This window comes from Pocillopora damicornis, chromosome 4 (assembly GCF_964200805.1).
Source record: "Pocillopora damicornis chromosome 4, jaPocDami1.2, whole genome shotgun sequence".
In the NCBI taxonomy this organism is placed as follows: domain Eukaryota; kingdom Metazoa; phylum Cnidaria; class Anthozoa; order Scleractinia; family Pocilloporidae; genus Pocillopora; species Pocillopora damicornis.
The window spans coordinates 28540145-28552851 of record NC_142673.1 but is presented as its reverse complement, the minus strand read 5'-3'; the positions used below and the strand labels follow the sequence as shown (position 1 = coordinate 28552851).

Genomic DNA, 12707 nt, shown 5'->3' with positions numbered 1-12707 from the left:
ACTTTTGGTGATCTTGCTGTTTGACAGTATTTCTGAGTTATTGATCGTGTGTCTTATGGGATGGGATATGGAAGAATCTTTATGGCTAACAAAAAAGAAATCAATCGCAACAACAACAACAAAACAATACAAAACAACAACAACAACAATTCATTGCTCTGCCTTGTTGTGGCATTTTTCTTCAACTTTATTAGAAGCCCTCATTCTGTTATATCCATCATTCCTTTTTATCACTTTTTTGATGAATTTTCAATACTTATGTTTCAGATGAACAACTCACCAATGACACTGTGGCTATGATTTTGCAAGTGAATGAACGGTAATGCTCCTGCTTTTCTTTCTTTTCTCTCATCGTCAACCTCATTATTCATTCACACAGTACAGTGCACATGCATCATTTATATCTTACATCAAGGGCCATGATCAGGTTTGTTTGTAGTCACTGCTTGGGTATACGTAGACTGCGAGTAGGCCCTGATTATCAGCGTTTCAACACGAGATTTTCTTCGCCTGCGGGACAATGTGACGCCTTGAGCAATGGGAACAGGCGAGAGATCTGCAAGGGGTCTGGCACTGATAATTATTATAGTGCTCAGATCTCCGGCAAACCTCTCCAAGACTCGTCTCAAATTTTCCCTCGGATGGAGAAACACGCGTCCTGCAGCGCTTATAATGAGGTTCTACTTGCTGGCTAAGTTCTACGTTTTTATGTGCACGAAAGATTCCACTTGATTAGTATATTTTGATTGATTTTCTTGGAGATACGGGCTGTTCTACTCCAATACTGCCTTGACAGTCTCTCAAAACTCGACCTCGATCCATGCAACATTCTTGATCCTCGATTCTCGAAAACTTTGAGGATCGAGAGTCGAGGGGAGTTTGTAGACGTCCGAGGCCGTTTGAGAAATTTTTGTGGGCTTTTAAGAAAGTTCGAGTCAATAGAAAAAGGATACCTCGCGCGATCAATTTTTCACACGACTGAACTAGATTACATTGTGGGAACTTAAATTACACATTCTTCGTTATTATAAGTTTTACATCCTTTTGAAAGCTGTTCCACACTGTTATTAACTTTTGGCTGTTGGACTCTAGAGCTCAGAAGGCGGAAATGATTTTGGATGAGATGGAAAAAGAAAGGTAGGATTTTTGTTGTTTTCTTTGAGAAATTTGAGAAATTTGAGAATAGCTGTCGTATCGTTAGAAGAGGTTAATGATTGGTGGAGATCAGTCGGTGAAAGACATTTTGTTTTTTCTGTGCAGAATGAGAACTGAGCAACTGGTGAAAGTGACTCAGGAAGAGGCCGAGAAACTGAGAAAAGAAGAAATGTTAGGTTGGTAATACTTAATTACAATCTCTATGACTTAAGAGGTTGCTATTTGCGACTAAATCATTAGAATTTATCATCGGTAAATAGGCTCCTTCGTCGTAGAAAACACGGGCATTGTCATGATTTTTTGCCTTAAAACATATGATAAAATTTCTCTTGTAGAACCGTATTGACGGAAATGATTTAGGGATGAACCTGTCTTAGTAAGCCTTCTGCTTTCTGGTATCTCTTTTCAAGTTCTTTTCCTACCTTTCTTCGGAAAGAATTCAGTTTTTTTGGTTGTGTCTTCATAGTATATGGTAGACTGAAGTCATTTCACAAAATGTTACCGCTATTTTGAAGCATTTGTTATCCAGAGTTAATAAGAGGAATCTGAATTCATCATAGTATTGAACACAGTGTCCGTCGTAATGCAACAGATTGTCAATTTCCTGTTTCATTTCCCTTAGTGTCCATGGCTCGTCTTTTGGAAAGTCAAGAAAGTCAGAGTCGTCTCATTAGAGAATACGAACGGGCAAGAGATAGGACTGCTAGTCAGGCCATGAATGAGTAAGAAATAAGTTTTTATTTCCAGCGTGAATACTGCATAATATTGCTTACATCGTAGTTGAGAAACTGCGCAAAACCATTTTATCTACCTCACTAATTCAATCAGTTTGATACCATCAATGCAATAAAATGTGCTACATAGGCGCCACTCCTTTACGCAGTGCTGTATTAATGTTTTAAGAGGGTAAGTTTCTAAACTAAACTGTGATGCTGCGTTGGTGGGATGAATTACAAGATAATTTGGTTGTATCAACTGAACTGATATATATGAATGTAAATTGGCTACCGGAAATAGTTTCTAAATCTGACGTTTCGAGCGTTAGCCCTTCGTCTATCGCTCTGACAAAGGGCTAACGCTCGAAACGTCAGCTTTTAAATCCTTTTCGGTGGCCAATTTACGTTACCAACTCAGTTGATGATACTAAATTACCCTGAATCTATGAATAGCTGCTTAATCGGGTGACGTGAAAGTGATGACGTCACAAGTGTTATGACCACTATATTTTGAAAAGGCACTTTATGCATCAGGTTACTGAGCTCTATTGAAAAAGAAAGAAATAAGCAAATAATAGAATACTATCAAGAGATTATAACACTTTATTATCTCTTGGTACTTGTCAGTCTAGTATTATGAATAATAATAATTATCGTTTCCGTACTCAGTACAAGTGTCTTGTTTAAGTTTCAGTTTTTTCTGTTTTTTTTTTTCACCAGGGCTTTGGAAGAAGATGTACGGTTGCTTGGCATTCTGAATGAACAGTATGAGGACAGAGATACTTTGATCTCCGAGATTTCCAAAGAGGTTTGATAATAGGACATACATTGCATTTAAATTCTTCAGTTTCTTTTGGTGTAGTAGCGATGATGATGAGTCAATAAACAAAATACTCCTTTGCAACAAATCAACAACACACATTTATGACCTCGTGGTTTCCGACTCACTTGCGCGTAATCATTAGAAATTTTCACCTAAATTCGGGTGTAAGGGCCAAAGGCCGAAATAGATGGGATCCCCAGTGAAACCGTGACTTCGCCGCTCATCCCTAGTGAAACCGTGACTTCGCCGCTCATCCCCAGTGAAACCGTGACTTCGCCGCTCAGATTTACTTCGCATTCCTTTTTGCTTACTTGGTAATAGAGGACCTGTAATTGTATTATTTTTTTTATTTAAGGAACGCGCACAAATGGAAGCGATCCAAGTTCTCCAGCTACAAACGGACGCAAAACATCGTAGAATTACCGGCCAGGTAAAGAAGTCGTGTCGATGTTTTTAAGTCAAATTTAATATGTTGAAAGATTGTATTTTTTTTCAACTAGCACCCAAAGTAGTTTAAGGAACATATTCATCTTTAAGTGATAACATTCTCGTGCAATTATAGTTTCTTTTTTCGATTTCCTCGTGTACTTATAGCTCACTTCTTCCGTATTTCCACTTTACGCTGGTCTCCCTTGTGGTGACGCTAAAAATCTTTACAACTTTTGCCTTGATTTGAAAGTTTGTAGTACTTTTCTTTAGATAATTTTTACACACGAAAGTCTTAAATTTAACTTCAGATTTCAATGCTACAAGACGAGCTCACGAAATTGACGCTAACAGAACTGGAGAAAAAAGATGAACGCCAAGATGCGGAGAGGGTATGTCCGGTGCCTTTCTTATCGTTTAACTTCTTTTTGATTTTTCCTTTGGTGAAGCGAATGTTTTACTTTTTTTCTTCCTCGACTGCATGGCTCTTTTTTCTTTTCTTTTTTTTTTCTCTCTCTCTCTCTTTTTTATATTTTTTCCAAATCCTTTCTTTCTCTTCCTCAGTTTAAAAGTTTTTGAGCGCTATACTCACTATTGTTGGTACCTCAATGCACTGCGAAAGTAGATCTTTGAGAAAACGTTGAGATATACACGGGATTTGAAAACGAAAAGTTAAAAGAGATTTTTTTCCACGCGTGCAGAGTAAAAATGGCTGTCGCCGTCAAAAACTTGCAGTTAAGATTCGTTTGCGTTTGATTTCGTAAGCGGGACAACGAGGCACGCTGCAATCTCCTGTGCAAGTGTTTTTGTGCTCAGGCATCTCTCACTTTTATTGTCTGGAATGATAAGCGACCCAGCTCAGAGGGGCAGTGTTCTTTTTCGCTGTAGAACATGGTAATGTACCAAGAGTGCATTATCTTTTGAGGACACTTAGTTAACCGTTTCGTTGTTGTCATTCAGGCTGCGCTGGAATCGAGGAGAGAAGCTTTGACAGGTCTGATGGTTCAGCTTGTTAGCGAACAACAGAAGAGAGAAGATGAGCTTATGAAGAGACTTGTAAGTTTTTGGTGTATAAGCTTACCTTAACATCAGTAAAGTAATGAATTTAGCTGACCAATGTTTTATGGTAAAAATGAAGTGGTATTTTAGTTACATTTGTTTATTTTCATGAATGGTTCGATCTAAACCTTGCACTTATGGTCACGTAACAAACAACAATGTTTCGGAGGCTTAATTTACTACACTTCATTCCAATCTAAGATAAACGTTGAACAAATCGGGTGACATACATATATTTCAAGGTTATACTTACTGTTTCACCTGTCTTTTTTTCTCACATTCATGTTCCTCTCTAACATTTTTGTAAGTTTATTCGAGTTCTTCTACAGTTTTAGTCTGTGGTTTCTCTAACCCGGTGATCAGTGCTTAAATCAATTTTTGTTTGAGTGCCTTACACTCCTTAAAGGAACCTCTGTGCTTTTCTCGGTCAGGTTGAGATGGAACACAAGAGAGAAACGGATATTGAGGATTACTGGCTGATTCAGTATCAGAGGCTCCTTGAAAGCAAACCAGATACTCTGCTTGCGAAGGTACAAAGAGCCTTGTAATTATGTGAGAATAGTGATACCGTATTTATTCGATTGAGAGCCTTGAGTGGTTATTAAAGTTATGGACTTGAGTTGGGTGCTTTTTCGAGGTGGGCGATTATTAAATTTTCACCATTTTCGACTAGTAGTAAGTTTATTTTGCAACTCAGTAAACAATAAGTATTAACAAAACGTGAGGAGTTACCATAAACAGTTAATCTAGTGACTGTAAGCCAGTTAAGAGATGATAATCAATACTCCTTCTGTGCCCTTCAGTTTTTGGGAGCAGGGGAGGGAAGGGAAGGGGAGGGGTAGAGGGGTGATCTTTTATTCGATTACTAAAAGGCGCTTATAAAATTTTTCTACCTACAGGGTGGGCGCTTATTCAATTAAATACGGAATATCGAACGTTGAATGGCCTTGACTGATTTTAAATCTATACTATTATTTTAAAATAACTAATTTCGAATAATGTCTTGAGTTGAGGTTATTTGGAAAAAGGTTCCAGTGAAAGTAATCATCAAGATAGAATTAAGAATTTTTTCTTTGAAATTACAGCAGTGCGATGGTGTGATTTCCGATATCCTCGCAGAAGCTGAAGCTCAGGACTACGCCTCGCACTTTGCCCGTCACCGAATCACGTGGGAAATGCTTAAAACCATGACAGACCAAGAACTGAAGGAGGTGAGTGATGAAGTCTCCGTTTGCTGTCTGTTTGTTGTTAAGGAGCTGCAGGTGGCTAGAGTGTAGGAGACTCCATATCGAGAGGTCTGGATTCGAGCCTGGGTAGAGACATTGTGTTGTATTCTTGAGCGAGACACTCTACTCTCGCAGTGGCTGTCACCACCCAGGAGTTTCAACGGTTCGCCGGCTGGAAGTTAACCTGCGATAATCTTGCTTCTCGCCTAGCAGCTGCACCATTTCTCCTCGTATCCTACCTCATGTCAGGGAGGGCATGAGGGCATGCTGAGGCAGTAATCAGCCGCTCTGTTCAACTCCTGTCTTGAGAATTACTAAAGGGTTATGAGGTGTCGTACGAAGAGGGTTCATAAAATTTGTAACAGAACATTGCCCCTATTTTTAGTAAAGGAGATGATATCCTATTCCCTTGCCCCTCCTCCGCCGTCCACTGGCGTATTTCCGCTCTTCCCTCCTCAACCATGGCTGAATATCATTCCTGATACATTGTAACGCTTTGTTTTGCTTTGATTAGCTGGGTATACACGAGCTTGGAGTTCGCAAGGCAATAATGAACGTTGTCCAGGAACGGCTTCGCTTCGATTCAAAGGCGAAGGAAAAAGAAAGCAAGATTGAAAACCCTGAGGTGAGTTGTACATAACATGTGGTTGCGTGAAGATAGTCGACGTTACTAGACTTCTTTTCCTTTCCTCTACCCTCTTCCCTCTCTCTTTCTCCCTGACCTCCCCCCCCCCCCACCCACCCCTCTCCCTTCCTTTCTTACTTTATTCCTCATTCTATCTTTCCTAATTCTTCCTGGTCTGAAGAGCAGAGCTAGTGCGACTTGTGAAAGCGTTTGCAATAGTGAAGGCTTACCTTTTAATATGAACGTGGTTTATTGACTCGATTGCCCAACTCTGAGAAGCTGCTTCGCGTTTTATTTCATCCCCATCCGGTAAAGTTACATATTGTGTAAATACTTTTGGTAGCGCCTCAAATTATCTCACTGTCTTGAGGATGGTCTGTTAGCCTTGTAGGTTATGTAACGGTCATGGAATGTTGTGCCTTACAGATGTTTGTGCCTTACAGGTACCAGTCCCTCAACCACCTAGCTCCAACACACCGGTGGCACCTATAGTTGAACACCGTGACATGACTACGGAATGCGTGATTTGCATGGACCAAAGGGTAAGTAGATACTCGCCTTTCGCTACCTAGCGTGACGTCTTAGAACTGGAATGTGAAGATGGAGAAAAAAGTCAGGTTGAGACAAACATAGACATTTCTTTGTACTTAAACCTCATTCATTTTTTAGCTGCGTTGGCAGACTGTTTGAATATTTTGTAGTTCATTAAGGGAAAAATATCTTAGAAAAGCTCACGTTTTGATCGTTAGCTCTTGAGCGGAGCTAGGGGGAGGAAGGGGGGGGGGTCAGAGGATTTGGTTGTAACAATAAAATTTACCTGATCCCCCCATAAGGTTCTGTTGTATTCGAGCGATCCCCCCTTCCGTCCCCCCTGAAAACCATTTGACCCCCCACCATCCCCCCTCCCTCCTTGATGAATATTGAGTGGTTCTTTGGAGGAAATGCGTTATTTTTCTCGTTCATGGCACAGGTATATCTTTTTCCTTATTTCACTGACGTGTTTTTTTTTCTTAACAGTCGGACGTGGTATTGCTGAATTGTGGTCACGTTTGTTGTTGTTTCAACTGCTCCAGCTCGATAACCAGCTGTCCAATGTGCCGTAACCCTGTCGTACAACGCATCAGGATATTTGTCTCTTAAATTTACAGTAGTTGTGTGCTTTGTTTCTGTGCACAAGGTATATATTATTCCATAGCAATACGTTGTCGACGTTAGTCGGGAGAACAATTGTTGCTTTCGTTAGCTATCGTTTCGGAATCGGAAAAGGTCGTTTTTTATATTTTTTAATCAAAATATCTCTCGGATTGTAAGGCGAGATTGGCTCCTTTTTGTTGAAGTCTTGTTTGTTCCTTAACAACCTCTCAAGTTATTGAAAACGAAGTTGTTCCCTCCGACTAATACAAGTTTATATCAGGGCCTGAATGATTGCGATCAGTATTTCTATTCAGAGCTGATTTTTTCATCTTTCGAGGGCAAACCATCCTGATTCTCAGTTATCGGCATGTATTTGTTGTCGAGGTTCTCATAATACGCGAAACGTATATGTAGGATTAAGTCATTATTATTTAATATTTTGTTTGCCTTACTGGCCAAAACGCCCAGAAAATTGCAAACCACCCACGTTAAAGAAAAAATTGTCCTGATACTCAAAAGAGGCGAACATTGTTGAATTTAAAACGTCGTATCTCTCGTATTTTGCAATGTAGACTTGAGATTTGAGAGGATTATTCATCCCTCGGCTTATATTATCAAATGAGTAAATGTGACGTAAGGAATTGTATCTCTGACCCCCGAGTCACGTTTTAATTGGATATTTTTTTCCTCTTTATAATTAGTGCTAAAGGTTTCACTGTTTCAAAGCTGGCGTCCAGCCGTAGTCTACAAAAATCCCCTAGTACTGATTAAGCGTAGTCAAAGATAAAATTTCTTCTTAGAGATATTTGAATTCCTCAACAACTGAATATTTAAACAATTTTTTAATTTCATAAAAACTGTAGTTACATGCCTTTCTCTCTGTTTTTTGATGTATTTCGAGGTTTTGTGAAATTTTTCTCTTACATTTTCAAACAAAGCTTTTAAGCTTCAACATAGCAACAATATACAATTTAACTACCACCGTAGATTAGGTGAGTTGTTTCTCTGTCACCCATACAGGCGGAGGTGAGAAACGGTTGTAGTTGCGATTGAGGACTCGAACTCCTTAAGTTAACAGCATAAAAAGTATCGAAATTGCTGCTTAGGAACTTGAATATTAGTAATGAAAATCAGCGAAGTTCTCTGAAACAATGAGATTGGCCTTTGAACGTAGACCGAAAGTTTTTCAAACTTTCGAAATATATGGCAGTAACATGTCATTATCTTTGTGCATCGAATAAATTCAACATTTATATGTGTAGTGTTAAGAGCCGAACCTCCTTGTGCTTAAAGAGGCCAGTCATTTCGGCTTCTCACCCCCATAAAAGGTGACATCTATTTAAGGGATAATCGAGACGCAGATGTTATTAATCGAGACGCAGTTTATTTTAAGCACGTAAATAATTTAGATTGAAATGGAATGGCTGCATTGATAGTGCAAAGGAGAAAGATTAAGCAGTCAGAAAAACGAATTTTGTTGGCAGAAATCGGTGGAATTCAATTTTTTTTTCTCATTCCTTAAACGTGAGCATCATGTCTCAATATTACGTCATGTTGCGTAGCGACGTTTCTGGCTCAAAAAAATTGTGTGCTCAGTGTAGTTCGGATATTTTCCCAAGATATGGTCAGTGGCAACTACTGAAACGTGCTTAGGAAATGAAGGAGGTTAACTTAGGTTCGTTTTGAAAAATATTAAATGAAAGTAAAGTAATGCTAAACGTAACCGTTCCCGTATAGTGTGTATCATACTAAAACATATTTCTTATCATTTGTAGAAAGCAAATAAACGCAAAATGTAACATCGCATTCAAATAAAAAATTTGAAATGTAGAGTAAGTTTGTGGGTGTAGTCGCTTGAAAATGAAGGTGGAAGGATTTCTGACATTTTATTCTGTCGAAGGCCGCTGTGACGTTATGCAAAATTAGCGCGGAGTGAGTAAATGGAGGTTTTGAACGGGTCAAATCTCCGCCTTGTTTTTCGCTCAGCGCCGTCTAATAACTATACACTTGGAAGAGGTTACCTGGAATTATACTCACAGTCATAATCTAATGTTAATCTCGGCAATTTTTAAAAGAGTCTCCTCTATAGAAACCAAAAAAAACATAAATCAAACGAAACCATCATGTACACGACAAAAATCTGACTAAAACCTATTCACTCCATTGTGAATGTGACTCGTGCGGGTAAGTGCGACGTTACTCGAGAGACAATCGGCTCGGATTTCGAGCAATTTTTGTCATCGCTGTTAAGTATTAGGTCTCGAGGATCAATTATAGGTATAGAAAATACACTTTTTGTTGGTGAGCTTCCTTTAATCCAGTGTGGCACGATCTATGATGGACAGAATCCATCATCTTGACGATGGAACGCTAGCAAATTTCAACATGAGATTTATAAGCCAAAACATACCATTATATATCACTTTCTGATGCTGAATTGAATAAATCTGCAGAGTCGAAGTGGAACAAATTATCAACTGCGAAACCATACTCTAAGAAAAGCTCTTTCGTTTTCAATCGCTTAAGGATTGATGCCTTCCGGCTCAAGTTTTTCAAGGCATTAAGCGGTCAGCGGTATCTTGAACTCTGTAGCAGGTTACCAAGATTTTTGAGAACCGAGCTTTCCCACCACATATTTTGTCTTTCAACCATTTACCATCCTAAGGGGAAAGGGGCACTGTAAAAATCAAGTTCCTCGCCTTGATAATACGTCACTGATTATGCTTGTAATTGATTAGGAGTCCTTCATCTCTATTTTTATTCAGAGTTAAATATTCTTTTTTTTACTTAAAAGTCAATGGGTATTCTAAGTGCACCCGTAACAAGAATGACACAAGAATATCTAGGTACGTTTTTAATGTGCCAGTTTATTGATTGCAATTGTCTGTGTTACAGCAATGGTGCTCACATCTCAAAACTTTCCCCCTGAGCAGAGTGGTCACCATTGATTCGAACCCCTCACAAACACTTTCATCATGGCAATAGTAGTCCGCCTCTGCCATGGTGTAGCAACCTTTCTGCAGATCATCGGTCAAGCCGTGTTCTGGGTCTAGGTCCCTGGTGTTGTAAGTGAAGCACTGTCCGTCACAATCTACGAAACCACAATGCTTATCGCGTGGATCACATTCCAGGGGCCACACTGCGCATGAACGCAATCCATCCCTTTCAGGCTTTCTCAGGTGAGATTTCAACGCCCCACCTAAAAAATAGTGGAATCAGAATCTAACCTCACGAAAAATTGTAGAAACGAAAACGAAGAAAACAACTTGATATAGCTCTCAGTTTGAATTTTCTAGTTTTAAAAGATGTACATACGAATAAGGGAGAGGAAAAACTTCAGCAGTGTACAGTTAAATTATTTGTTATTTTTTTTCTGTTATTCATTTTTTTAATGCAATTTAGCTTCTTTATGGTTTCGAATTCTCGTGAATTCAATAGAATGCCTTTCGTCACTCCATTATCTCGTTGATTCATAAAAGATATTCTTTGGCTGAATATCGATCTCATCAATGAAATCTTTACTTGTCATCTGGATTTCCGTTGGATAACCATAACCTGATCGATAAGTCGTTTTGTCTAAAATTTTATGTTTCCGCACGAACTTTTGACGAAAAAAAACAATGAAATTTCAATCATGAACTAAAGGCATAGAATAAAATTGGTTATCTAATGTGGTGGTTTTCTCCATATAGGAGTCTTGAAAGAGGCGCTATTATAGACTTTGAAGATGCACTTACCCCGAACAAGTTGTACTATCGACACGATGGCAATTATCAGAACAATAACAAGCTTTTTCATGGTGTTCGATCTGAAAAATTGAACACAATAACTTGTAAAGTAAATTGGGCCTTCTGCCACCACGGTTCGTTATTGATCAAAGGCACAGGGGTTTATTGGTTAAAGGGTGTCTTGCTCATTCTGTTTATGCCGTAAAATCCCTTTTTTAATTGACTCTTTCCCTAAGCAATAAAGTCGTTTCTATTACATAAGAACTAATTTACAAATCATCACTTGAAAATAAATAGGAATTTTTTTTACTGGAATTCTTTCTTTAGTGACGAATAGATTGTATATTTCTTCTCATGTGATTTACGTATGTCCTTTCTGAGCAATTGCATACTTTTTCCGGCATGAATACCAGTCATTGACCAAAACAAAGTTGACGAGGAACACTGTGACTATGATTTTCTTCTGGTTAGGCCGCTCAATCTTCGACCTGAATTGTTGGAATACAACAAGTGAGTTTGAGGGTTTTGATATTTGGCATGAAATGACGAATATGATTTTTCTTAGCGATATCGAAACATCCAACATTTGGTTCAATTGCTGTGGGATTTGAAGCCGGACTCTCTCTACCTGAAACAGAAGTAACCTTGTGCAGCATGAAATATGCAGAGATGTTTAGCGTGCCATGCGGAGTTACTTCTTGGTTCCCATAGAAAAAAATTTTGCACTGTCTGTAATGATTATTCCGATTTATTTTAGGCTGTAATCAAAGTTTATTCCTTGAGATAAAAGCTACATTCCAGGCCTAACTGCATGTCACAATGCCAGTTGTCTTCAGAGGCTCATTTCTTGAAACCTTCACAAAGCATTCCCTTTCGAATACTGATATGAATTTTAAATCCTTACCTCGACTTCCGATGAAAGTGAAGTTCTGTTAATCTTGTTATATGTAGTGGCAAGTGAATGGTATCGGTTGTCTTTTCGAAACCTCCTCTGTACGACCTAACCCTGCATTTGTACAACAGTACTTCCCACATAAGTAACAAGCGAGCGTTGTGGTTGGTCGAGTAACTCAGCATATGACCAAATCGAGCCACTTTACGACAGCTGTTGACCAGGTAAGCGTTGTCATAAAATATTTAAATCAAAGAGCTCAGGAGTAAATGGAATATTTTAAATGTTCCTTTCTTTCTTAGCCGTCAATTACCATTTATGTCTTAAATAAAGAGATTGCAAGGCTTTAGTATTATTACAAGGTGGTAAATTTTTCAACCGGGACATATTTAACGACGCTTACTAACAACGCGTTAAAAATAATCATTCATAATTCATATGCGCGACAGCTGTGATATTTCCCCTTTTGGAAGTATCAGCAGTAATTTATTTAGTGCGATGGTTTTTCTTACTCTTTATTTTAAGTTTCCTCTGGGGCTTGCGATTGCATACGCGCGTTAAAAGGATAGATACGATACGAAACTAAATTTATTCTATAAAATAACTCCCGTCACTGAACTTCTTGACACCCGATTAGTGGCTCACCAGAAAAGAATCGATCACAATCTATTCTACCAAGGTATACATTACCAATTTTTTTTCAAGTTTCCAAAACCGAGCAAAAATAGAATTTGAGCTTTTTCCCGCTGTCATCTTCTAAGCTTCCTCGTTGTCAGGATGTTTAGGGATTTTTACAGAAGTTAGCACGCTTTTCAAGTGTGTGTTGTAAACCCAAAACCAAAGTTCTCACACGACAAATGAGAAGAAACTGAAGTTCATATGAAAAAAGAAATTTTCAATTGAGTGTCGAAAGTAATCCAGAA

At 38.7% G+C, this 12707-nt stretch overlaps 2 protein-coding genes across 8 annotated transcripts in view; one reads left to right on the top strand and one right to left on the bottom strand.

Moving 5' to 3' along the window:
• LOC113682675 (E3 ubiquitin-protein ligase LRSAM1) overlaps positions 1-8996 on the top strand; it is a 96336-nt gene extending 87340 nt beyond the window's left edge. For all 7 annotated transcript variants that reach the window (XM_089202843.1, XM_089202842.1, XM_089202844.1 and 4 more), the window contains 13 exons: positions 268-319; positions 1093-1137; positions 1261-1331; positions 1778-1877; positions 2592-2679; positions 3050-3124; positions 3432-3512; positions 4081-4176; positions 4611-4709; positions 5265-5390; positions 5920-6030; positions 6474-6572; positions 7048-8996. In XM_089202843.1, coding sequence (XP_089058969.1) covers positions 268-319; positions 1093-1137; positions 1261-1331; positions 1778-1877; positions 2592-2679; positions 3050-3124; positions 3432-3512; positions 4081-4176; positions 4611-4709; positions 5265-5390; positions 5920-6030; positions 6474-6572; positions 7048-7170 — 1166 coding nt within the window. In that variant the 3' untranslated portion in view covers positions 7171-8996. The remainder of the gene's footprint in view (positions 1-267; positions 320-1092; positions 1138-1260; positions 1332-1777; positions 1878-2591; positions 2680-3049; positions 3125-3431; positions 3513-4080; positions 4177-4610; positions 4710-5264; positions 5391-5919; positions 6031-6473; positions 6573-7047) is intronic.
• Positions 8997-10011: 1015 nt separating this feature from the next.
• LOC113682789 (uncharacterized) lies at positions 10012-11960 on the bottom strand. The gene is made up of 3 exons (XM_027199979.2): positions 11797-11960; positions 10902-10972; positions 10012-10363 (listed from the first exon to the last, which is right to left on the bottom strand). Exons 1-3 carry the CDS (start codon positions 11925-11927, stop codon positions 10032-10034), a joined length of 534 nt encoding a protein of 177 aa, XP_027055780.2. The 5' UTR covers positions 11928-11960; the 3' UTR covers positions 10012-10031.
• Positions 11961-12707: the final 747 nt, after the last annotated feature.